This window comes from Caretta caretta, chromosome 2 (genome assembly GCF_965140235.1).
Source record: "Caretta caretta isolate rCarCar2 chromosome 2, rCarCar1.hap1, whole genome shotgun sequence".
In the NCBI taxonomy this organism is placed as follows: domain Eukaryota; kingdom Metazoa; phylum Chordata; order Testudines; family Cheloniidae; genus Caretta; species Caretta caretta.
In genome coordinates this window covers 240,413,578-240,440,902 of record NC_134207.1, presented here as the reverse complement: position 1 = coordinate 240,440,902, position 27,325 = coordinate 240,413,578, and the positions used below count along the sequence as shown (strand labels likewise).

Sequence of the window (27,325 nt, the reverse complement as noted above, 5' to 3'; positions counted from 1 at the left end):
AACAAAAACAGTAACAACCGCTCCAGCCCATTCCAACTAACTTCCCTCTTCCAAAAAGGACATTTATCATCATCTTTGATACTATCTAAGAGACTCAAGTTATTCCCCCCCCCACACACTTTTAAAGACTCTCCCCAGCTAAAGGGAAAGAGGGATGTGGTTAAAATGAAAACCTTACTTATTTCTTTACATTTCAAATGCTTTAACTGTTTTTCTTCTTTTTCTGTATCTTTAATAAAAGATGTAAATGATTTGTAATGGTGTTTGTCATGGGACTAAGCCAGCTGAGGTCTCTGTACCCCAACACTTCTTTAAAACTTTTTAATACTGCAGTTTCAGGGTCATGTTAACACCTTTGACTCTTTGGGCCCATATATTCCATCTAAATTAATACAAGAGAACCCAGTAACGTTAGTTTGGTTTCAGCATTCAAAACTCACAATTAAATAGGGTAGAAATGAGGCAAAACAAGTTTGTATAAGCCTAGCCTTGATATGAAAGATGCAGACAAATGGTAGTTTTCTGATCACAGTACACAGAAGAGAAATGACTTCTATGTCTAGTACTGTCAAACAGGCACTTTTCCTGAGCTCTATACTTAATTAAAAAGTAAAATAGAAAGAACTAGTGTGTTCTAAAAGAGGAGAAACTAATACACTAAACTTTAGGAAAGCAAAGCTGGGAAAAATACAAATTTTGTTGAGAAACACACTCTAAGAAATTGACCTGAATGGGAAAAACTGAAAAGAAAATTAACAGAATTAATAGACAATACACCATTAAGAACCAAACCTGATAGAGATTTAAAAAAGAGTAATGCAGATAAACAGAGAAATAATACAGAGATCTAGTCAATAAAAAAGAAAGAGGCATATGAAGATACACATATCAAAACACGTCTTTAATACACAAGATAGCAAAGACTAAAGTAAAGGAATGTAATAAATGACCAAAAAAGCCAGAACCTGAGTTGAAAGGAGAAATGCAGAGAAATAAAAATGAAAAAACTTAAGACTGTAACACTAGTCTTTTTGGGAAAGATTCAAAGCTCATTGAAGACTCCCACTGATTTCCAAGTGATTTTAGATTAGACTCTTAGACTGTAAAATGCCTGGGGGCAGGGACTTTGTCTCTTAGTTGTATGTAAAGCATCCCACACGTATAAGGTGCTTTGTGAGTAAATAATAAATAATAATTATGAAAACAGCAGTATGAGCTAGAAGGCGGAAAATGAGTCCCTGATTAGAGGAGCTGTCAGATAATCATGACCATGACCCAGCTGGAGAAGAGATACTTGATCACTTAATGTGTTTGTATTAATCCCTAAAAATATAACATCATCCTGGAATTGCAATGAAAATTGAACATAAAAAATGTAGGTTTACTGAAAAAGGTATGCATTGAGCCATGATGATGAAAAAAGTTATTATTTTCTCCTCCACCCTTCAACCATGGGCATATTATATGTTCTTTTTGAAGCATGGAATCCAATCAGAATTAAAATAAGAAAACTATTTTAAAAACTATATTTACTACTACATACCTGTGTGTTCATACTTATGTCTCAACAGTGAACTGCTCTTCTGGAATATTTTGTCACATAAATCACAAGCATACATCCCATTTTCTGTCTTTCTCATCTTCTTTTTGGGTGGTGTTGAATCAGAATCATTTTGATCTTCCACATTTGAGACTCCTTCTGAGCTAGTATCTTGCCTTTCATCCTAAGAAAATTACAAAAAAAATATCAAACCTTGTACAAATTCCATGGACACAGTAAGCGAGATTATAAATCATATTCTGGAATTTTAGTTGTAATTTCACTTAATTTCAATAAATTGACAAACAATGTTGTTTAATTCTAACATTTACATAGCCAAGAAAAGACTCTCTCTTTGTGACACTAACATTCCCGATCTATTACAACTAGAAGGCCTAGAAAACCAGTACTTAACAGAGTTGCAATGTTTGAGTTTCAAGATTTGGCTTCAGGCCAAGCTTCAGAGGAGCACTGACACACCAAGTAAGACAGGGGTGGCCAACCTGAGCCTGAGAAGGAGACAGAATTTACCATATACATTGCCAAAGAGCCACAGTAATACGTCAGCAGCCCCTCATCCACTCCCCAGTGCCTCCTGCCTGCTGGCAGCTCCCACCAATCAGCACCTACTCTCCACTCCACCTGCAATCTGCTCCTTCGCATGTCTGCAGGCGAAGGAGCAGGGGTCTTGGGGGAATGGGTGGAGTGGGGGCAGGGCTTGGGGCAGAGCCAGGGGGTTGAGCAGTGAGCACCCCCCAGCACATTGGAAAGTTAGCATCTATAGCTCCAGCCCTGGAATCCGTGCCTAGGTAAGGAGCCGCATATTAACCTGTGAAGAGCCACATGCGGCTCCGGAGCCACAGGTTGGCCACGCCTGAAGTAAGAGCTGGATAAGGGAGGGAAATGAGATTATAGAATGAAAAGGTACATAAAAGGGCATTGGGAATGTGGAAGACCAAGGACGTTTCTAACAGTATTTTACATTAAGGTATACTGTCTGCATCTAAATGTTTCACCAGTTTTATGGAAATTAAAATTATGCTAACATTAGTGTTCAATTCTGTAAAACTGGCTACTTTCCTTCCCATAATTCTGTTACAAATATAACCTAAAGTAGCTAGCCAGGGAATGCTAATATTCCATGAACAAAAACTGTACCTATAATACCATAATACTGTAACTGTAGCCCCAGATGATTCATCTGCTAAATTCACTCTCAAGAAGCATAAAAGCATATTTTAATGGTATGAGCAAGTCACAAAACCCACAAAAACTGTATTAGATTTTTGGCATCAGTTTTCAAATCCAAATAAAATATGTATTAGCTACCTCAGTATGCATGAGCGTAATATATAACATACCTTGTGTCTGTCCAAACCCAGGCTGACCAGTTTCCAATTGTACAGGAAAGAGTTTACATTAGCTTCCATCACCCACTTACAAGGAGTCAACCAGGAAAAGATCTTATCCTTTGCATGTATCTTTTTTTTAATTCTTCTCTGTTCCTACCTTAATAATTTATATACAACTATCAGTGGGATCGACTCTGATCACAGAGACATATATTGAAGTAGAAACAGAGCAGTGTACATAAACAACACATGCAAGGGACAAGCACTTGCCCAATTTTCAATGAAAGTTTCATTTTAATGTTGTTTAAAGTTACATTATGGTACAGGAAGAGTTCAGTTACCCACCAGATCAAGATAGTACTGGCTGGGAGCCGACAGGAAGGGCAAAATAGGAGGGTCAAGACGTCCCACACAGCCTTTTTTATTTTTTTGGAGGGGATAGTGAGCCAGCAAAATATATGAGTCTGGTTACATTGCTTTTTAACCAGTGGTACTGGAATTCATAAGTAGATAATATATCTATTATTTGGATTGAAAACTGGTCCTGAAAATCTGACACAACGATTAGTTCCTGTATGTTGCCCGACTGTGTACCAGCTTGGCTTCAAAGGAGTAAATGTTACAATAACTTCCATCACCCACTTATTAGGATGTAACCAAAATAAATATTATCAACAATTTAAACACTATTTTAACCAATTCTGGCTTTTTTTCTTTTACCATTGAAGTGTTTTAGTTTGGTAAAAATAATGACCTGAATTATGCCACACCTCTACATATAGTACGTACAAGAATACACACAGGCTTAGGTACCTGATTTCCATTAGGTTGGGTCTGTTTTGGCGGTGTTTCTTGAACTGCAGGGCTAACCGTAGTTGAATATGTATAAGCCACCCGTGGAATCAGAATGGTTTGCTTATTGGCAGCTAGAGCTCTTAAGCATGGAACACTGTTCTGGTCAGCAATGGCAACAATTGTAGGTAACTGGGCAGTGACTGCAGGTATAGCAATATTTATGGGGTTGGCACTTGGTGGGATTACATTTACAACAGGATCAGAGTCTGTAATACTGCTGTCCTTTTGTGGTTCTTTTTTTGCACAAGTCAAGTTCAAAGGTTCTTCTTGGACAGAATAAACACTGTTCTGGTAAACACTAGTTATGGTAGATCTTTCCAATATTTCTCCATGTTGCTTTGGTAGTGAAAGGTCAAGAGGTTCTATTTGTGGCTCTTCTGGTACATCCTCTGTTGTGTACACATAACCCTGTGAATTTCTGGATGAAGAGAGGTTTAGTGGTGATGGGGATGGTGTGTTACTTCGTGAACCATTCAGGGTCAATCCCACTGATAAAGTCTGAGCCTTAATTATCTTGAGGGAGTTTTGTGAATTACTTGTGTTGTTGTGGGGTTCACTTGGATTTGTAGGTCCTGCTTGATCATCATTATCTGTAGGATTACTTAGTTTGCCCTGTTCAGGAGAAGACGGTCCAGAAGACTGTACAGAAATTTGCCCAGCTTGCATTTTTTCAAACCACTTTTTTACCACATCCAGTGGTAGGTTTACTGAATCAGCAATTTTTGAGAGCTCTTCTGCACTTGGTTGTGCATTTAATGCATAATATGCTTTTAGAAGAGATAAAAGATTTTTTAAAGGTGGCTGACCAGGAGATAAATTGCTCTCCCCTGTTTCTGACTGAACAGGGGATTCAGACTTCTCAGCTTCTGTTTCACTGAGCTGAGGAAGCTGAGTGGGATTTTTTGGGTCATAGTGCTTTAATTCTTGAAGTGCATTAAGATCTCCTGGACAGTCATCACAAAGAAGGCAAGTGCTATCATTGATCTCTCCTTCAAAGTTCTTATCTTTCTCAGACTTCACTGTAAGATCTTCTGGTAATTTTTCACTTTTGCAACTGTTTGTGGGAACAGAATTTTCTTTTTTCAGATTTTGTGGAACAACCTGAAGTTGACTAGGTTGCTCCAAACTGTAATTGATTATAATTTTGGTTGTCCCATCTTGATCAACCAAAGGAAGACTGATAGCTGAAATGAGGGAATGACCGGCTTGTTGTATGGATGCAGTGTTGATTGTTTCTTGTTCTTTGGATGCAAGATTAGTATGACTGTTTTCCAATACTTGCCTTATTACATTACCATCTACTGCCACTTTAAGTACATTTTGAATGTCACTTAAGTTGATGCTTATGGGAGATACCAGACCTACTGTTGGTAGAACAACAGCTTGCACCACACCCTGAGGAGAACTGGTTGCCTGTAATGGGCTACCACCACTAAAAACCCCATTTTGCAAAGGGGTTGAACAGTTGATTCCTGAAGCAACAACTATGGGCTTGAATTCATAATCCACAGGTTCAGTTTTAATTTGGTTAATGGGAAGTTGTTCTTGTAAGGGCTTGTTTTCTAATTTTTGCCGTATCTGTGGTCTCGCTGGGATACCTGGTGATGCGGAAAGGGAAGGGGAGGAGCACTGAGACGTCTTGAGCCCTGACCGTGCTCGACCATTCACAGGCATCAAACCAATACATTTCTTGCTGCTTATGTGTGAGCTATATGAACCAGAATGGGAAAAACGCTTCTTGCAGTTTGGGCACTCATATGGCTTCTCTCCTAAACAAAGACAAATGAGAGTTGATTAGGCTACAGTGCATCTCCATTATACTAAAATAATGGGAAAACAATCTCTCTCCTCTCAAACGGTCCCAGACATGACTCTGACAACAAAAACTTTATATTCAATTAAACAATATAGATAATTATGCCACCTTTGCGCCTGATCAGGCATTCCTTCCATGAATTTCAATACAAATTGTGTGTGCACTAGAAATAAAAGATCAGGCCCCATATGGCCATGATAAATTCTAGCATTTTCCAAACCTTGGCGTTAAGTGTCTAAACCCAACATATAAATTGGCTTTATATTATATTGTAGACTTCATTAAACTCCACCCAAACAATAACTTTGTTTCCATAGTAGCTAATATAAAGTACTTTAGAAAGTGATAAAGCAGGAGACTAAAACAACAATAAATCCAAAGAAAATAAGTGGCATAAATAAAATAAATGGTGATGTAAAATCCTATAATTTTTTTTAGTGGCGTAAGCACACATACACAAACACTAACTAGCCACCTATCTACCCATAAGTGTAATCAGCCAGATAGATACACCAGAGTAAAGGGAAATTGGGCACACACAGAAGACATGCATGTGATCTGATGTCAGAGATGAACATCAGTTGTAAAGCTTCCTTACAAGCTAGCCAGCTTGGTGGTCAAGCCCAGTGGTAGCACTGACTTCTTAACATAGCTCTGCTGCTGAGGAAGAGAATAGCTGGTAGATCTGCCTCTTTGCAGGGAGAGATGAGTGCCAGCACAGGCTCTTCCACCAACAGAGTCACCATTGAAAGTAAGGAGATGAGACACAGGTGTTGTTAGTTGGGAGAAGAAACAAAAGTGAGGCACAGAGCATGCACTCGGATGGGAAAAAACAGAGCTTTCTTAAATGCTGCTTCTCTGATTCAGATGGCAAAGCAGTAGGAAAGGATAATGTGAAACCCTCATTTCTACTTCTTTTGTGTCTGTCCTCAATCGGTAAAGAAGAGGGGGAGGGGAGAAATTGAGGATTTTTTTTAATGACCAAAATTAACCTTTAGAATTTCATACAGAATGAAACACTGACTGCTGAGATGACAATCTACAAAAATCTTGGGTACGATTGTCTTCTTTGCTTAGGGCAGTATTTTATTGCTATTACCCTTGTATGGTGGTATACACAGGCACAGTAAGGTGGGTAGCTGTCATATTTATTATTATTATTGTAAATTACTTGTTTCCAGTAGTGGCCACAACACGCTAAATGTTCTACAAACACATAGAAAGAGGATATAATTGAAAAAGGTAAACAAGCAAAGGATAGAGGAAAGGTGTACAACAAAGAACAAGGGAAAGAGGTACAACATGCAAGTAAAGAGGTCAAGGCAAAGGCTGTCCACTTTTTAAAATTAAGAATTGTATACATACACATAACATGAACAAAACATCCCCAAATTCCTTTGCCTATCTTTGGTTTTACACATGCCAGAACTCTAACACTACAGCTGAAGTTTTGCTTAACTGTTTCAGCTTAAAGCCACTTTTGCAAAGCCTCTTGAATTGCCCTGGAAGCACTTTGGACACAGCTGAGTACTGGGGCCAGAATTTACAGTATCTCCAAGAACAAAATATAAACTTTATGTTTTAAACTTACAGTTACAAAATTGTTTTCATGCCAAAGTCATACAGAGTACATGGGATAATATTCATTATGTATATCAAGACTTGGAATATTTACCACTGTGGATTCGTAGATGCTCCTTTAGGTGATGTTTGTATTTGAAAGCTTTTCCACATTCAGTGCACTTGAATTTTCGATTACCACTGGACTGAGTCACATGTCTCTGTAAGAGAAAATCTGAAATTCATTCAGAGAACAAAGAAGTTCAAATGTAATGAATAAACAGCATAAGGAAAACCTCACGTATTTCAAATTTCAGCACAACATTTGGTGTAAATTTGGTACAGTTAAAAAAAAAGACATTGCTCTCTATTCTAATTTTACAAAAAGGGAATACGGCCAGCTTACGTGCCTAAGAAATTTAATAAGATATTCCCTTTTCTATTTGTAAAAATCATCCAATAGATATGGAATACAAGAAAGAAACATTAAAGCATTTAGAGACAGTTTAAAATTTAATCAGTTGACTTGATTTTTCCATTTACATGCTTCCAGCTTTTACTGTTGGCCTTAAATTCTTTATGTAATGGCACCACAGGATTTCTGAAGAGAAGATGGTTCAGTAACAACAAAGGCACTCTCAGTCCCAGTTTATTTTCAAAAGAAATGCAAAAAATCTCTATTAAAATATGCAATATAATAAATGGATTCCTCAAACACCTAATATTTGTTAACAATTGTGATGAAGCCACTTAACTATCTTTTTTGTTATGTCTTGTCTTGTGAGAACATTTATTACGCATTTAAAGTATTTTCATCATGTTAGCCTTATTTACATTACAATTCTTTTAAAGTAGCATAGGCCAAGAAAGGTAAGTTTAAATAAATGCACTTTTGTTTTAGTATAAATAGTTTACATGTACAAATGTATACATTTAAACACTGACCAAGTATATTATTTTTGAAAGTACAGTCAGAGCTGTTTGGTGATGACCTGGGGAAGAATCAGGATAGGAGGGAATGCATACAGTAGAGTTGACTTCCAGCTGCAGGGGAAAGAGTCAGAGAGGGAGCCTGGGCTCAGTTCCTCTTTTGCCTTGTTGCAAAGAGGTCGAATGTAGGGATGCCCCACGTTGCGAACACCATCTGAAGGACCTCTGACTTAAGGGACCACTTGAGGCTCGGGGAGAAAATCCTGCTGAAATGATCCGCAAGACAATTCTGGATCCCTGGTCCGGGAAGGCATGTGTAGGATGTGGTATGTAGAATGTATATTTTTGGTGCTGGGACATGAAAAAAGAAGCCTGCTTGTCTGGTAAGGAAAGAAAACAGCCAGGTAAAAAGCTGAGCCAGCAATCTGATCAGGTGAAAAGCTGAGCCAGCAATCTGATCAGGTAAACAACCAAGTTAGCAAACCAATCTTAGTGCTAGGCAGAAAAAGTGTTGAATACCTGGAGGTTGAGGATGGGCCTGATCCCACCCTTGGATTTTGGTATCAGGCAATACTGGGGGTAGAACCCAGGACTGTGGTGTTCTCACAGAACCTCCTCCACCCCTCCCAACACTATCAGAGAGCTGACCTGTTCAAAGAGCAGTATCTCGTGAGAAGGATGTGGCGGGAGGCGGAGTTTGGAGAGGAGGCATGGAGAGGAATTGGATGGTGTAGCCCGATCCAAAGTGTCTAGGATCCAGCTGTTGGACATTATCAAGACCCAGGCACTGTAAAAGTGAACCAGCTTGTCCCCTAAGGAACAGGGGGATGATGAGGAAGGAAGAACAACTGGAACAATGTTCTGGCCTAACGAGGCAAAATGCATGTTTAGCAAGTGCTGAAGGAGGGTGCACAGAGCAGCCAGGCCCTGAGCTTGAGTGCTTCCTCTTGTGAGACCTATCCCTTTTCCTGGGGTAGTCTCACTGTCTTTGGGGGGGAAGGGCTGCACAAAGGGGCTTTGCAGCCCGCATCACTGCTGCTGCTGCGCACCATAATGATGTCTGTGTGTGTGTGTGTTGTACACACCTGCACGAACCTTAAAGTGGTCCTCAAATCCTTGAAGGAATACAGGGTTTCATCAGTCTTATTCGAAAACAAGGTTTGGCCATTGAATGGCAAGTCCTCAGTTGCTTGCTGGACAGCCAGTATAATCCCGGAAATCTGAAACCAGGAAGCTCTCCTCATAGTAACTGTGGAGGCCATAGCCCTGGCTGAAGTGTCCGCCACCTCAAGCGCAGATTGCAACAATGTTTTTGCCACCACTCTGCCCTCAGTAACAAACACAAAATTCATGCCAGGAGGCCTTGGGAAAACTGTTGCTCAACCATGGCCAAAACCAACTAGTTGAGGAAGTCATATTTGGCCAGCAGGGCTTGCTGGTTCGCAGTGACTATGAGGTGTATATCTTCCTGCCTAAGAGATCTAGGCACTTCAAGTCTCTGTCTTTGGGGGAGGACTTGAATCTGCGCTGCCAGGCGCTGTCATTCACTGCTGTGACTACTAGGAGTTTGCGGCCAGCTGGCAATAAAATTCCTTGTATCCCTGTACTGGAACAAAATAACGCTTCTCCAAGCATTTGTCCGCTCGTAGTACTCAGGCCAGTGTACTCCAAAGAGCGCTTGCAGGCTTGAGAAGCACCTCATTAATCAACGGGGCCACTCTCCCAGGGACAGAGGGTTGGAGAATGTCCATGAGTTTATGGATATTCTCCTGGAGAAACTCCGCCTGCATACCCAAGGATGAGGTCACCCAACATAACAGGTCCTAGTACACAGCAGAACCTCAAAGCTATGAACACCAGAGTTATGGACTGACCAGTCAATTGGACATCATGTGAAACCGGAAGAAATTAATAAGGAAGCAGCAGAGATTAAAAAAAAAAAAAAAAAAGCAAATACTGTACGGTGCCTGTATTGCATCTGAAAGGTAGGCACATCCGGGCTGCCTGTCACCACCCCTCATGCACGGGACAGCCATTTACAGCAAGATGCTGGGGCTGCCAGCAGAGCAGGAGCAAGGCTGCAGTCTGTGCAACTTTCACCCCCGCACTCCGCTCGCCTGGAGCGGGACATGCAGTTTTTACCTCCCCTCCCCTGGCTGGGAGGAGGACACACTTTTTTACCCCCCTTCTCCTGGGAGGGGACATGCTGTTCACACACACACACACACACACACACACCCTGCCGGGAGGGGGACAACCTTGCAAACTCATGCCAGTGCTGAGTAGGGAGCCCCAGCTGCCGGGCCTGGAGCCCCTGCTGCCAGGTCTGGAGCCTGAACTGCACTTTGTTCAGAGTTATGAACATTTCATAGTTACAGACAACCTCCATTCCCAAGGTGTCTGTAACTCTGAGTTTCTACTGTACTTTGAAGTCCTGTAGGATGGAAGGGGAGGACAAACCATGCAACACCGCATCATGTGGGGGCGAGGCTGAAGCTGAGGCTGTTGGATGGATTACCGGAAAGTCCTGCTCCTAGGGCAGCATCTCCGGATGAGGAAACTTTGGTGGCTCCATGGGATTGGGAGCAGACAGAAAGTGCTTCTCAGTTTATGCTACTTGAAAATGTATCAGTTGTAGGAGAGTTGGTTCTGGATTTAACTAAAGCCCAGGAAGGAAATGTTCCTAAGTTTGTGTCTGCTAGGGAGAATGACATTGTAACTAGGTCGCATCCAGTTAGTGTCATAACTAGATCCCAGGGACCAGGTGATTCTGGTGCTTCTATTTTGCCTGGTGCTAGTGTATTGCTGAGTAAAGATATGGCAACTCTGTTTAACCAGGTTGATATCATTGCCAGGGCACAAGAAGAGCATGAAGGTGATTTAACCATGTTACCCACTGACAGTGTGGAAACTAGAAGCAAGAAGGGCTGCAGAGGGGGAGAGGAGTCTCTCTAACTATGGAGTCTAGCAGCTTGCATAAAGGGGAATTGTGTGAAAATTCTCTTAACGTGCCACAAGTGATTCTGGATTTAAGTGAAACCCAGAAAGAGTCTGTTGTTGCTCAGGAAAATGTTCCTTTAAAGCAAGCACCAGGTGAAGAGGATAAGAGCAGAATTTCTGTGAAAAATTAATTGCTACTTAAAGAAGCTCCTAAGGAGAAGAATCCCCATGGTAGTTTTCGCAAGCAAGGGCATGGCAGTGATTTGATTGAGGTAGTTTCAGAGTCTTTCAGATGTGCATGGATCCATTGGCTTTGCTTCAGAAAGACTCAGTGTGGATAGCTTTGAGAAGGTTTTAGATGGAATGAAAATTGGTAGGGATTTTGAACAGCCCTATAAGCTTGACCAGATTGTTGGGGAGGCAATGTTGTTGGGACAGGAATGTCTCCATGTTGATTCTGTAAATGAACAGTCTGTGTCTCAGGTTCAGAGAGAAGATTGGGTAGCTGGATCTACGGAGCAGGACAGCTGTGCAACTGATCTCTCGGAAATACAGGGGATGGCAGGCAAACTCTCATGTAAACACTCGGGAGATGTCTTGGGGTCTCTTAGTGGACTCAACATCCGATTCCATGTGGAAGCAGAGATTGGTAATGGAAGGACAAAAGAACCTTAAGTCTAACATGCTTGTGAAAATGGATGATCTCTCTTTAAGACAGAGTCCAGCCTTGGAATTGGTAAAGGTTAAGAATCTGAAAACTAGTAAACAAGCTTGTGTCTGTGTTGATGCAAATTACCTGACTGACTGGGGGGAGAAAGACTTGTTGGTAGTTGTTAGCAAAGAGGACACATCCAGCCAGCTAATGGATTCTGTTACACCAGAGAGCTCAGATTTTTACCCTACAGGACAGAGAGGAAGGAAAAAACTTTTTCATACTAATGGAAGCCACAGGTTAACAACCAAAAATGCCAAAACCCCAATGATATTGAACAGAAGGCATGGCATGATAAAACTGCTTGTAAATGTACACTTGCAATGGATTTGATGTTAATATTAATGCTAATATTAACTTTTGTGACTAATGTGTTGCTGATACCAAAAACTGTAAATATGTATAATCTTTTGGAAAAACCCTTTAACATGTTTAGAGTGATACATAAGAACACACTTTATGTAAAAGGCCTGGTGATACTGATATTTCACAGTTAGTGACTAGTTTTGTAACTAGTTCTGTAACTAGTTTTGAAACTGTACACAGGAGAAAAGACATTGAAGACCTAATGTGTTGTATGAAAAGGGAAACTGAGGCATGCTACAATATTGCTTTCATGGCTAAATGCCAAGATTCCTACACTAAGAAGAACATCAATATCTACATTGATTTGATGTTAATTGGGTTCCAAACATTTGCCAGAGCTTGTATGGATAAATTAGCTATTTTCATTAGTTTATGGCAAGATCACACGAGAATACAGGAATTATGGTGCAAGAGCAGATTCAATCCACTATTGGTCTAACCAAGTTTTACTTTGGGTTTGTAAAGAAATTCAATAATATTCTTACTTCCATAATAAGTCTTACAAAGAAAACTCCTGTTTTAGTCAAACATGATTTCGATAAACCATTTCTGCCATACACTGATACTTCTAATATTGCGTTAGAAGCTGTGGTAATACAGAACCAAGAATGGGAAGTTCCAGTGATACATTCAGAAGTGTCTGGAGCATCAATTTTGTGTTGGAGAGTGTCATATTCTCTGATTAAAATATGACCATATAGATCATTGTTGGAACTGCTGTTACATAATTGCAACAAACCTTGTACAAAATGTGGCATGTAAGATGTCTATGGAAAGGTTATGACCTGCTGAATAGGATTATGCTATTTGTATGCATGTATCATTTTTGTATTTGAAGTTATGAGTATTGGCTCTACATCTGGATTTCAAATGTTTGCTCCTGTGGTACTGTCCACAAGGTATTTAGCCTGCACCTCTTGGAGGGACTATTCAAATTAAGTGGCTCATCAAGAAACACTTAACTGACACTGGACCATGGGAGATGCCCATCTACACTGAACAGACTGTCCTGCTAATAGAAAAGGAGTACTTGTGGCACCTTAGAGACTAACCAATTTATTTGAGAATAAGCTTTCGTAAGCTACTGTAGCTCACGAAAGCTTATGCTCAAATAAATTGGTTAGTCTCTAAGGTGCCACAAGTACTCTTTTTCTTTTTGCGAATACAGACTAACACGGCTGTTACTCTGAAACCTGTCCTGCTAATGTTCCATCTGAAGTATAGGTAATGGCTTCCTGCTAAGACTAAGCAAAATTGGGCATGGACAGGTGATTTGCCATCTGACTCCAAACTCCCATCTTTTAAAGAACCTCTTAATTTTCCACTAGCTTTGCTGAGGGCTTTGTTTGAAACAATGGGTTCCCTTCCACATGGAAGAAAGTATAAAAGGTCCTGGAAACACCCCAATTTTGCCTCTTTCCTACTGGACTATGGACTTATACTAATGGGAGCATTCTAACCAAGAGACTGAGGTCCTTTCAATGATCTGGAAGCAACCACAGACTTATCAAGCCAGCAGTTTATTCCATCACTGCTACAAGCCTGAACCAAGAACTTTGCATTTATTGTATGTATTTGATTCCTTTTACCAATTTTAACTCTCATCTTTCTTTCTTTTTATGAATAAACCTTTAGATTTTAGATACTAAAGGCTTGGCAACAGCATGATTTTTGGGTTATATATTGACGTGGGTGTGTGGCTGGTCCTTTGGGATTAGAAGAACCTTTTATTTGATGAGGCTAGTTGTAAAGAACCACTCATCTTTAAATCCAGTGTTTTGGGGGGTGATACAAGGATTGGAATACTTAAGGAAACTGCTTTTATAACTTCTTGTTAGACAGTGTTGTGAGACAGAAGTTTACTTTTGTTGCTGGTTTGGTATATCTTATGAAGGAATAACCACCAGTTTGGGGTATGTCTACTCTATTTCTCAGCAGTTTGTCTTGAATTTGGGTATGCTCAGTTGTGACCCACTGAGGCACAGTTACAAGTCTCAACTGGAGTATTATCTCCAGTTCTGGGCACCACACTTCAGGAAAGATGTGGAAAAATTGGAGAAGAACAACAAAAATTATTAATGGTCTAGAAAACATGACCCATGAAGGAAGATTGAAAAAAATGGGTTTGTTTAGTTTGGAAGAGAGAAGACTGAGAGGGGACATGATAACAGTTTTCAAGTATATAAAAAGTTGTTACAGAGAGGAGGGAGAAGAATTGTTCTTCTTAACCTCTGAGGGTGGGACAAGAAGCAATGGGCTTAAATTGCAGCAAGGGAGGTTTAGGTTGGACATCAGGAAACTTTCTGTCAGTGTGGTTAAGCACTGGAATAAATTGACTAGGGACGTTGTGGAATCTCCATCATTGGAGATTTTTAAGAGCAGGTTAGACAAACACCTGCCAGGGATGGTCTAGATAACACTTAGTCCTCCCATGAGTGCAAGGGACTGGACTAGATGACCTCTCGAGGTCCCTTCCAGTTCTATGACTCTATAATGTGTCCTATAATAGCCAGGGGAATCTTGTACTGAAATTTGAGAGCCTCTTCCACATACTCTAAGAAAGGGGATAGCTGTTCAGCTTACAGAATAGATGAGTGTGATGTTTTTTATGTGATAGAGGGTTCAGTGACAGAGTCTTGACACTGACAAACCCCCAGCACCCATTAACAGAGGAGACTCCAACTCAGAAGATATTATAAAATCCTTAGGGTACCTAAACCCTTGCACTACCAACAATATCAAAGATTGGGCTGTGTGGGAACCTGTAGCAGACGGCTTTGATACTGATACAGCTGGTACTGAGCACTTGATACGGGATTCCCTCAGTACCATAGGCAGATGAGCTGTTTTTGATACCACTGATTTTATTATTACTGTTACCACATGTTGTTCAAGGATGGATTTGGTCTTTTCAATCATGTCTCTGCAGCTCTGGGTATGGGTATCCAAACTTGGTACTGAGTTTGTCTTAAATGACAGACTCCTCTTCACCTTTGTAGTAGCAGTTTCACTCGGAACCTGCATGGAACTCCCCTTGTGACCTGAGGCCTCTGTAGACTTTTTGTGAGATGGTGACAGAGAACTTCTTGAAGATCCACTCCTTACTTCCTTCAGCTTAGAGGCAGATGTAAATGAGGACTTTGGTACTGTAGATATACTCACTGCCGTGGTACTATCTATCTTTCTACCAGTGTCTCGTGACTGAGATGTCCATGTGTACAGGGCACTGGCTGTACGGGGAGGTCTATGCACTGAAGATATGAGTATTGCCCAGACCGTGGAGGCACAGGGAGTGTCCTTCACTTATTGGAATAGCCTCATGACAAAAGAGGCACCTCTTGAATCCCAGGGAGCCTGGCATTCTCGAGCCAAACTAAAGAAAATGTAACCCCCATAAGGGTACCTCTCTTAACAATATAATAATCTCTATAAATAAAATGTTTTTTGGTTTCTAAAGAAAAAAGAAACAAAGGGAACAACTGTTCCAACAACTATAACAGTATAACAGTAAGTAACTACAGTATAAGGTAACTATTTGAGGAAAAAGCTAAATATTAGAGAACAGGCACACAGTAAACTCCATTTTGGGCTAAAGGTGGTTGAGAAGGTACTGAGGGCCATTCATTTACGCAGCCCAGTATAAATCTTGGCGTGGGACACAAAAATGCATGGGGTGCATCACCGGCCAAATGGGCACTGTTATCAAAAATCTCTGATCAAAAGGTGCAGGGTCCAGCACATCTGAAGTGGAGTGCCCACAGGGACACCACTCAAAGAATTATAACTCACTTAAATGATAAATTAACATGTATACAGTAACAAGGATCAACCAGAATACATTAGAACCATCCAAAACATTTACCACTAGGAACATCCAGCAGTACTTAAAGTGAAAGTATCCATACTTGTGGAACCAAGCCAACTAAAAGATAGCAGGTAAGACAGCCAATGGAAAGTCAAGAAATGTTTACAGGGAGTATTCACTTAAGTATCTAGGAACTACCATGCCAGATCAAACCAGTGATCCATGTAGTCTAGTATCCTGTGTCAGATAGTGGCTAGTACCAGATGCTTCAGAAGAAAGTCCCCAGTAATGTATAATTATGGAATAACCTGCTCTTTTCCCCTAATTCCCATCAGCTAGTAAAAGTTTATGTCCAGAAGAATTCTTATTTATATCCCTTGTAATATTTTCTCTTATTTAATTATTCCTGAGGGAATTCTGAGCCAAAAAATTAAAAATTCTGCACCAAAAAATAAAAATTCTATGCACAATATTTTAAAATTCTGCAAAATTCTGCAAATTTTATTTGTCAATAAATAAATGTGGAGGCTCAAGGATGGCAGTGGGTCCAGGCCACTAGCTGCACAGAGATGGGAGATCACCCGGCAGCCCCCCACCCCCTGGGACAGGGACTCAGCAGTGAAGCTGCACCTGACCCTGACACAGCAGAAGGGCCAGGTCTGCCCCAGAAACATCCCGGGGCCCTGCCCCTTGATGCCAGATGCAGCTGGTGTGGGCAGGCAGCCCCAGCCCAGCAGGATTCCAGTGTGGAGGGATCCAGGTGAAGGATGAGAGGGTTCTGTGGGGGGCAAACTGGGTGCACGTGGCTCAGTGGTTATTCTGGATGTGAAGAGACTTGTTGGTTCCAGGTGCAGGGACAATGGGACTCTGCTGTGGAGGTGGCTGGAGCTCAGCAGGGGTGGTCTGGGTGTGGGGGGGATGTAGCTCAGTCAGGGGGGTCCAGATGTTGGAGAAGTGGGGCTTGGTAGGGTGGGGGTCCAGTGGGGTGAGGGGTCTGGGTGGCTTGTTGGGGTGGTCCAGGTGCGCGGGGGCGGGGGGTTTCCAGGTGCAGGGGAGTGGGGGTACTCAGGGTGGGGGTTCGATGGGCCTGCTTAGCAGGGGAGCCCCTGCTGCTGCCACCATCAAGGGAATGCCGCATGACCTGCTCCCGCTTCCCTGCCCCACAATTCTCCTATCCCTTTCTTTTCCCCATCCCCACCCCCCTGCCCCAACTCTTCTCTCACTCCCACAACCCCCTGCCCTATCCTATCCCCACTGCTTCTTCCCTGCTTCCCCCACCCCTCTTGCCCTGCCCCATGGCAGGCACTCACCACTGTACAGAAAACCACCCAGCACACATAGAAGGGGAAGTCGACTGGCACTAGGACCCAGAGGCAGCATCCAGCTGCCGACTTAGGAACCCAAGTGGCCACCTTCTCTCACCCTGGCAGCTCTGCACCTGCAGAAATGGGAGGAGCAGTGGCACACGCTCCCCCCCCCCCATATCTTGCCGTCCCACCCACACCCGCAGTGATTTACTGCTGCTCCAGGCGATGAAAACTAGGTGCCATCTGGTCTGTGACCATTCTTGCAGTTTCCCTTTGCTTTCCCGTCATTTTCTGCAGGGAAGCAAAGAAATATTCAGAGAGACATGATTTCTGTGCCCGCCCAGTGGCACAGAATTCCCTCAGGAGTATTTAATGTAATTGTGATGCTCTTTTTAGCCATATAGATATCTAATTATTTTTAACCCCTCTGAGCTTTTGGACACCATGATATTTTGCAGCACTGAAGTTAATCTATGTATTGTGTAAAAAAAGTATTTCCTCAATCATTTTTAAGTCTGACACTTTTCATTTGAATGGGCTGTTATTTTGTTCTTAACTTATGAGGAAGAGTAAACAGGAGCTCTCAATTTACCTTTCTCTACTCTATTCTCTATTTTGTACCCTACCATGTTCCCTGTTTTCTCCTCTCTAAACAGTCTCAGTCTTTTCAATCTCTCCTCATGCGGAAGCTTTTCCATGCATTTTTGTCATTCAACTCTCCTTTTATTTTTGCTGTATATTTTTGAGGTGAAGTAATCATAACTGAACACAGTATTCCAGGTAAGGATATGCAGTCAATTTATATAATGGCAGTATAATATCCTCAGTCTTATTTCCTGTCCCATCTACAGTAGAACCCCAGAGTTATGAACACCTCGGGAATGGAGATTGTTCCTAACTCTGAAACGTTTGTAACACTGAACAAAACATTATGGTTCTTTCAAAAGTTTACAACTGAACACTGACTTAATGCAGCTTTGAAACTTTACTATGCAGAAGAAAAATTCTGCTTTTAACCATCTTAATTTAAATAAAACAGTTTCCTTACTTGTCAACTTTTTTTTAGTAGTCTATGTTTAACACAGTACAGTACTGTATTTGCTTTTTTTTGGTCTCTGATGATGCCTGATTGTGTACTTCTGGTTCCAAATGAGGTGTGTGGATGACCGTTTAGTTTGTAACTTTGGTGTTCGTGACTCTGAGGTTCGACTGTACATCCTAACATTTTGTTTGTTTTTTTGATCATTGCTGTGCTTGGACAAGATATGGTAATTGATCTGTCCACAGTGATACCCCGGTTTTTCTTGACAGAGCACCTAAATCATAGGATATTGTATCTGTTCCATGACTGGAAAACATAACCATTATAAACTACTTTCATTTCTGAGTGAAACAAGTTCCACTGGAGTCAAGAAACACAAAATGATCCAACCTTACAACAGCATGACAGTGTAATTCTACATGGCTTGCCAACGGAAAATGCTCAGGCAAATCCAAAAATAAAATGTCCTGGGACAGAGATGAAATTGTTGCATATGATGGGATTCTTTACAAAGAAATTCTTTACCCGTCATAATATCACACAAATAAGTCAGAAATGCTAAGAATAATCCATGCTGTCTCTGAGTACTGAAAACTGTAAGAACAGAGACTGAGATATCCTCCTCCGGTCAGCTATTAATTCAGTCATAGAAGAAAAGTACCCAAAATGTGAAGTCTGCAATATATGTGGGGAAAAGGAATGTAAAAAACCCTCTGAAATCACGCAAGATTCCTGACTGAACTGGGTCCAAGGCTAGCACAGATCTGTTTGAAGTGAATGGAAAAGTTTGTCTCTTCTTGATAGACTACTGATGTGTTTTTATTTTAAATGAGGTTTGAACAACATGTCAAATAGCAATGTAATAGTGTAATACATTGCACTGGATTCCAGATGAGTTAACAAGTGAAGGCCCATACTTAGAATCATAGAATATCCAGGTTGGAAGGGGCCTCAGGAGGTCACCTAGTTCAACCCCCTGCTCAAAGCAGGGCCAATTTTTTCCCCAGATCCCTAAATGGCCCCCTCAAGGATTGAACTCACAACCCTGGGTTTAGCAGGCCAATGCTCAAACCACTGAGCTATCCCTCATGAATGGCTCATTTGAACAATTCTCTTTGATACTTTCAAGCACACCACATCAAGCTTTACCAATGCACTGCCAAATGGGTTAACAGAAAAGTCAGAATAAAAAACAAAGAACTCGATTAAAAATGTTGGTGAATTCAAAGGATTGAGACACAGCTTTGTTGGAATATCACAGGTCTTCACAATGATTTCTTAGGACTATGAGTTCAGAGACTTCTAGAGAAACAGCCAAAAACCTTAGTACCAACAACTAACAAGCTTCTTGAGACAAAGACAAATTACTTTGAAGTAGTTACAAAAGAACTACCTAGAAAGCAGAATACAAGAAATAGTATGATAAGATTGCCAAACAGTTATTCCTGCTGCAAGTAAAAGAAATGTTAGATTTCTTGGTACAATGGGGAAGTTCCAGAAGACTGGAAAAAAGTGAAAGTTGTGCCCTATTTGAAAAGGGTAAACCAAATGACTTGGATAATCACAGGCCAGTTAGCTTGACATTGATCCCAGAAAAAACTGTAAAAAGATTTAAAGGATAGTAAAATAATTAATGCCAATCAACATGGCTTTATGAAAAATATGTCTTGTCAACAAATTTTAATATAGTTTTTTGATTATATTACAATTTTAGTTGATAAAGGTAACTATTGACATAATATAATTAGACTTCTGCATGGTACTTGACTTAGTACTGCATAACATTCTGATAAAGATTAACACTATACAAAAATCAATGTCAGCCATATTAAATGGATTAAAAACTTGTTAACAAATAGATTTCAAAAAGCAATTTTTTAATGGGGAAACTTATGAGGTGTTTCTAGGGGAGTTCCACAAGGATCCGCTACTGACCCAATGCCATTCAGTATATTTATCAATGATCTAGAAGAAAACAAAATCATTGTTTGTAAAATTTGTAGATGATACAAAAATTGATTGAGTGGTAAATAATGATGCGGACAAGTCAGTTACACAAACTGATGTGGATAGCTTGGTAAGGTGAGCTCATTTTAATAACATGCATTTTAATTCAGCCAAATGAAAGGTCATACATCTAGGAACAAAGACCGTAGGCCACACTTACAAGATAGGAATGTAATGACACTGAAAAGGATTTAGAGGTAATGGTAGATAACCAACTGAACATGAGCTCCCAGTGCAAAGCTGTGGCTAAGTGGATGAACATGGTTCTTGGAGGCAAAAGCAGGGGAATAACAAATAGGTGTAAGGACATAATATTACCTCTGTATATGGCATTAATGAGACCATTACTGGAATACTGTGTCCAGTTCTGGTGTCCACACTTCAAAAATTGGAAAGGATTCAGAAAAGAGCTATAATTATGATTTGAGAACTGAAAAATGATAGTGAGAGACATATAGCTATATAGTGATAGATTTAAACTAAACATATTGAGCTTCTTATTGAAGAGAAGATTAAGAGGTCACTTGATCATAGTCCACAAGTACCTAGATAGAGACGATATTTCTGATAGCAGACAGCTCTTAAATCCAGCAGAAAAGGGTAAATTGAGATCCAATGGTTAGAAGCTGAAACTAGACAAATTCAGAAATAAGGTGCAATGTTTTAACAATAATGGTGATTAACCATTGGAACAACTTACCTAGAGACATGATGAATTTTCTGTGACTTAGTCTTTAAATTAAGAGTGGCTTTTTTTTAAAAAAAATATACTCTAGCTCAAACAGAAGTTGTGTGCTTGATGCAGAAATGAATGGATGAGATTTTATGGCTTGCGTTATGCAGAAGGTCAGGGTAGAGGATCGTACTGGTCCCTTCTGGCTTTAAAAAAAATATCTATGAATTAATGAAGTTCAAATGGAAAGTTACTTACAACCTGCCAAAGTAACAGCTATACCAAGATCATACATCATAAGCAATCCTGAGAGTCAGTCATACAAGAGTAATAGAGGAGCTGAGTAATCTGTTAGTCCCACTTATATCAGCATGCATGTGAGATCTCAGCACCTTTCAGGATCAAAAAAACATGTTTAGAATAATTTTTGGCCTTTTTGTTGATTTTTTTCTAGTATTGCATCATTTTATTTATGTACGAACAATTATTTTCATTACTCAAATGTCCATAAAGAACCTACTTACAACCTATATTTCATAAAGACAGTGATTCTTCCTGCAGTAAGAAAGCAAGAAAAATGCATTTGAAGATCCAAAATTATCAAATGATCTTTGTGAAAAAAAACGTCATTGGTTGAGTACAAAATTTGATGTAATATCTGGTGTAGTCACAAGGCTCAGGCATCAATAGCCAATTGGTACAAAATTCAAGAAAACACACTGCCTATAAGGCAATAAAACACTTCAAGAAATTCAACTATTGTACATGAAGTGGCTGAAGGCACCTCATTTGGGGCCTAATCCCACAGTGATTACCGACAGAAAAGTATGAATTTAATAGCAAGTTTGCCCAAGCAAAGACCATAGGATCAGGACCTTAGAATGTAGGTAATCTGGTATACCCACACTCTTAGCTTTGCATTATCGCTAACATAAATAAGTCTTTATAGATATTGTTACAAGTATGATAATCAATATATAATTAATAAAACTTCCACTTACTTGATCTCTTCCTGATTTATGTGATGTCATGTGGCGTTCAAGCTGTGTTCTATATGCAAATGTGTAACTGCATAATGAGCAACTAAAGTTATCCTCATTTTTTTCATGGCGATATTTAATGTGTTCCTTCAGAGAGGTAAAGCGTTTGTAACCTCTATCACAATATGGGCAGGTAAGCAGTTGGGAAAATGCATCTGGTGTTCCTGCAAAGGACAAACAATAAACCTTTATTGAGATAAAATGAAAGATCAAATATATTAATATGAATAAACATATTGGGGATATATTTTCACATACGTGAGTTCACGTAACTTCCATAATGTACATGGAGGAATGTACCTCAGAATAAGAATTCTTATTTCAGTTTTTCCCAGCATGTATTCACTCATTACCTGTGGTACAAATGTCACTAATATGCAGTTGAGGAAAGAGGGAAGAAAGCAGAGAACAAACAGGTTTGATTCTGATCTCACTTACACCCAGGTTCACATTGATGTCACTCTACTGACTTTGATGGAGTTACTTGTGCTTTACATCAACAAAGTAAAACCAGAATTAGTCTCTCTATGACTAGACAGGACTGTATGTGAGAAGACATGTTTATGGTTTTATATGTAAGTACATATATTCAAGAACGCTTACACTGATATCTAAACATAACTATGTTATACAAAAAGTAACTTATGTATAACATTGTAAACATCCTGGCCGTTAATCTTCTCACATATTTAACAATAAAAATGAAAATATTGTTTCAAAAGTCTCTTATTTTATTTTCACATAATAAAAACCTGGTTTTAGGAATGTAGGATTTACCATATTAGATCAGACTATTGATCTATTAAGTGCAGTATCCCGCCTCTGGCAGTTCCAATCCTTCATGCTTCAGAGGAAATGGAAGGCAATTCTTGCCATCATGCAATTTATCCAACTGTGCAGAACTATTGCAAAGGAGAGGGCAGAATTTCTATTTGAACCCCACTGATTATGATCTTATACCCTGAAGCACAAGGTGTAAATGTCCCTGGACTGTTATTTTAACTTGCATAACTACAAATATTATTAATACTCATAAAATTAGCCAGTACCTTTGAAAGTAGTTCTAAATTATTTATCTTGATGACCTGTGGCAATTAATACCACAGGCTGATTATATGCTCCATAAAGAAGCATTTCCTTTTGTTTGCTTGGAATTTACTGCCTTTCAATTTTATCGAGTGTTCCATTGTTCTTGCACAGAGGGACAAAGAAAAGAGGAGACATATCAATTTTCACTATATTCTTTGTAGTGTTGTGTCTCTCAACTAAGTCCCTTCTTAATCTTTGCATTTTCAGGGTAAGTAATGCTCATATTTGCAGGCATAGGTATAGTTTGACTTCTACATCTGGGGGGGCAGTTCCAGTCAGGCCACCAGGGCAACATATGGGAGGGAGGGGACAAATTCCGTGCTTGCCCCCAGAGGCTCCATTTCAGATTGGGGGGGAAGGAGATTTAACCGTGATTCAGGAGTCTGATTTGTCTTGCGTACCCCCAAGTTTCACCTTACTTAAAAACTACTTGCTTACAAAATCAGACATAAAAATACAAGTGTCACAGCAAACTATTACTGAAAAATTGCTTACTTTCTCATTTTCACCATATAATTATAAAATAAATCAACTGGAATATAAATATTGTACTTGCATTTCAGTGTATAGTATATAGAGCAGTATAAACAAGTCATTATCTGTATGAAATTTTAGTCTGTACTGATTTCCTAGTTCTTTTTATGTAGCATGCTGTAAAAATAGACAAATATCTAGATGACTTTATGTACCCCCTGGAAGACCTTGGCGAATGCCCAGGGGTACACATACCCCTGGTTGTGAACCACTGACTTAGGCAACTGAAAACTCTAGTGTTTTTGCTGATAATAGCTGAGAAATATCTGACAGGAGCATTGTATCTAATTCCTATATCAAGAAAGAAAATTAAATAAATATTAAACCCACTCAGCTCTAATACTTACATGTTCTGACATCTTGTGCCAAGTCTCTTATGAGACACTGGTTAGGTTTAAAATCGTAATGTATATTCTTACTCAGATACTCTTAATAAAGTCAGAAGAGACCATTGTGATCATCTAGTCTGACCTCCTGCACACTGCTGGCCACAGAACCTCATGCACTCACTCCTGTAATAGACCCCTAAGCTCTGGGGTCCTCATATCATAGTTTAAAGACTTCAAGTTACAGAGAATTCACTATTTACACTAGTTTAAACTGCAAGTTACCCATGCCCCATGTTGCAAAAGAAGGTTAAAAAAACCCACAGACTGTGCCAATCTGACCCAGGGGAAAATTCCTTCCTGACCTCAATATGATGATCAGTTAGACCCTGAGCATGTGGGCAAGACCCACCAGGCAGATACTTGGGAAAGAATTCTCTGTAGTAACTCAGAGCCCTCCCCATCTAGTGTCCCGTCTCCAGCCATTAGGGATTTTTGCTACAGGCAGTCGCCAATGGGCCACATGCCATTGTGGGCAGTCTCATCATACCATCCCCTCCATAAACTTATCAAGCTCAGTCTTGAAGCTAGTTAGTGTTTTTGCCCCCACGGCTCTCCTTCGGAGACTGCTCCAGAACTTCACCCCTCTGATGGTTAGAAACCATGTTCCCTCTAATTTTTGACCAGCTGTGTGCGCAAAAAATTTCTTCTGTGCAAATTTTTGACAGGCCGTGCGCCCAAAAAATTTATTCTGTGCAAATGTTTGTGCTTCTGTGCAAATTTTTGTGCATGCGGTGTTTCGCCGTGTGCGTGGGATTTAGGATATGTGTGCAGACACACGCACAGCGTAGAGGGAACAGTGGTTAGAAACCTTGGCCTAATTTCAAGCCTAAACTTATTGATGGCCAGTTTATATGTATTTGTTCTGGGTTCCACATTGATGCTTAACTTAAATAACTCCTCTCCCTCCCTGGTATTTATCCCTCTGATGTACTTATACAGAGCAATCCTATCTCCCCTCAGCCTTCTATTGGTTAGACTAAACAAGCCAAGCTCTTTGAATCATAAGACAGGTTTTCCATTCCTCAGATCATCCTAGTAGCCCTTCTCCGCACCTGTTCCACGTTGAATTAATCTTTCTTAAAAATGGGAGACCAGAATTGCACAAAATACACCAGATGAGGTCTCATCAGTGGCTTGTATAATGATACTAACACTTCCCTCTCTCTACTGAAAATACCTCACCTGATACATCCTAGGACTGCATTAGCCTTCTTCACAGCAGCATCACATTAATAGCTTATAGTTATCCTGTGATCATCCAATACACCCAGCTCTTTCTCCTCCACTGTCACTTCCAACTGATAACCCAGCTTATAGCAAAAATTCTTGCTCTTAGTCCTCAATGCATGATCTTGCACTTTGCACTATTAAATATCATTCTGTTTCTATCACTCCAGTTTACAAGGTCATCTAGATCTTGTATGATATTCCGGTCCTCCTCGGTATTGGCAATACCTCCCAACTTTGTGTCATCTGCAAATTTTATTAGCACACTACCACCTTTTGCGTCAACGTCAGTAATAAAAATATTAAATAAGGTTGGTCCCAAGACTGATCCCCGAGGAACTCCACCAGTAACCTCCCTCTAGCCTGACAGTTCACCTTTCAGTATGACCTATTGCAGTCTTCCCTTTAACCAGTTCCTCATTCACCTTTCAGTTATTAATTCCCATCTTCTCTAATTCAACAAGTAATTTCTCATGTGGAACTGTATCAAATGCCTTACTGACATCCAGGTAGATAAAATCTAATGCATTTCCTTTGTCTAAAAAGTCAGTTATCTTCTCAAAGAAATATATTACTAACTTTGTTACCACCTCTTGAGTACAACAACTGAAACAATTGTAGAAAAAAATCTACGGTTACTTTCTATCATTTAGGCTACTTACTTTTTGCAGGGTTCAGAGTAGCAGCCATGTTAGTCTGTATCCGCAAAAAGAAAAGGAGTACTTGTGGCACCTTAGAGACTAACAGATTTATTTGAGCATAAGCTTTCGTGAGCTACAGCTCACTTCATCGGATGCACTCAGTGGAAAATACAGTGGGGAGATTTATATACATAGAGAACATGAAACAAGTACTCCTTTTCTTTTTACTTTTTGCAGTTCACCAAGCTTGGAACAGATCATTTAACTTTAGGAAACATCCTAACAGCCCTTTCTTATCTTAATCACCCGTTAATCACTCTGTTTATAAGTACTCTTTTTCTTTTTGCGAATACAGACTAACACGGCTGTTACTCTGAAATCTGTTTATAAACAAAATTCTGACTTCTTGCCTCAGGGGCACAAGCTGTTAGTAGTCTCCTGTCTCCTCTGCAGAACTCATTACATTGCACACTCAGACTGCCTGCCTGAGGCTTGCAGTTTGGGGGCAATGCCCTCCCATGAGCCCCCAAACTCTGCCTATGTTTGCAGGTTAACTATGTGAAACCTACGGTTTCTTGTACCCTACTGTGGATACTTTCATTCTCTTCTCTGCCTATCTTTTGGGCGGGGCGAGCAAACTGAACACAATAGTAAAGGTTTCAGAGTAGCAGCCGTGTTAGTCTGTATCCGCAAAAAGAAAAGGAGTACTTGTGGCACCGAAGAGACTAACAAATTTATTTGAGCATAAGCTTTCGTGAGCTACAACTCACTTCATCAGATGTAAAGGTGTGGCTATCCTATCATCATCTTTCTATAATGTCTATTTTCTGCCCCATTTATAATTCATTTTTAAGTGATGCAGAGTGATGTGGAAACACACTCCATTCGAGTCAGAGTATCACTCAATGTGTATTACAGTATCGTGCACTTGTTTAAGTTACATTTAGGGTGGAATTTTTAAAAGGTTCATTGTGGCCTAACACTGCTTTCAGTTTTCAGAGTAACAGCCGTGTTAGTCTGTATTCGCAAAAAGAAAAGGAGTACTTGTGGCACCTTAGAGACTAACCAATTTATTTGAGCATAAGCTTTCGTGAGCTACAGCTCACTTCATCGGATGCATACTGTGGAAACTGCTTTCAGTGAAGTCAATGGAGAAATGGTAACGGAATAAATCAGGTGCACTTTAAAATCCCACCCTTAGTCTTCCATCGTGCTGCCTAATTCCCCAGTTTCATTGCATCCTTTTCAAGTGTCTCACAAGCTGCTTAGTTTTGTGTCACTAACAAGCAGAGGTGACTACTCCATGGGTGCTCCGCCTTGGAGTACCCACGGAAAAAAAAATTAGTGGGTGCTTAGGATCCACTGGCAGCAAGCACCCCTCTCTCCCCCAGTGCCTCCCGCCCACTAGTGGCCCCACTGATCAACTCCTCTCCCTCCCTCCCTCCCAGTGACTCCTGCCCTCCGTGATCAGCTGTTTTGCAGAGTGCAGGAGGTGCTGAG

At 40.3% G+C, this 27,325-nt stretch overlaps 1 protein-coding gene across 4 annotated transcripts in view; it reads right to left on the bottom strand.

Annotated features, from left to right (window-relative positions):
• Window positions 1–27,325, bottom strand: part of ZEB1 (zinc finger E-box binding homeobox 1) — a 213,933-nt gene that overhangs the window by 5,654 nt on the left and 180,954 nt on the right. For all 4 annotated transcript variants that reach the window (XM_048837734.1, XM_048837735.1, XM_048837737.2 and 1 more), the window contains exons 5-8: window positions 21,907–22,109; window positions 7,239–7,344; window positions 3,706–5,516; window positions 1,544–1,724 (exon numbers count right to left, since the gene is read on the bottom strand). In XM_048837734.1, coding sequence (XP_048693691.1) covers window positions 1,544–1,724; window positions 3,706–5,516; window positions 7,239–7,344; window positions 21,907–22,109 — 2,301 coding nt within the window. The remainder of the gene's footprint in view (window positions 1–1,543; window positions 1,725–3,705; window positions 5,517–7,238; window positions 7,345–21,906; window positions 22,110–27,325) is intronic.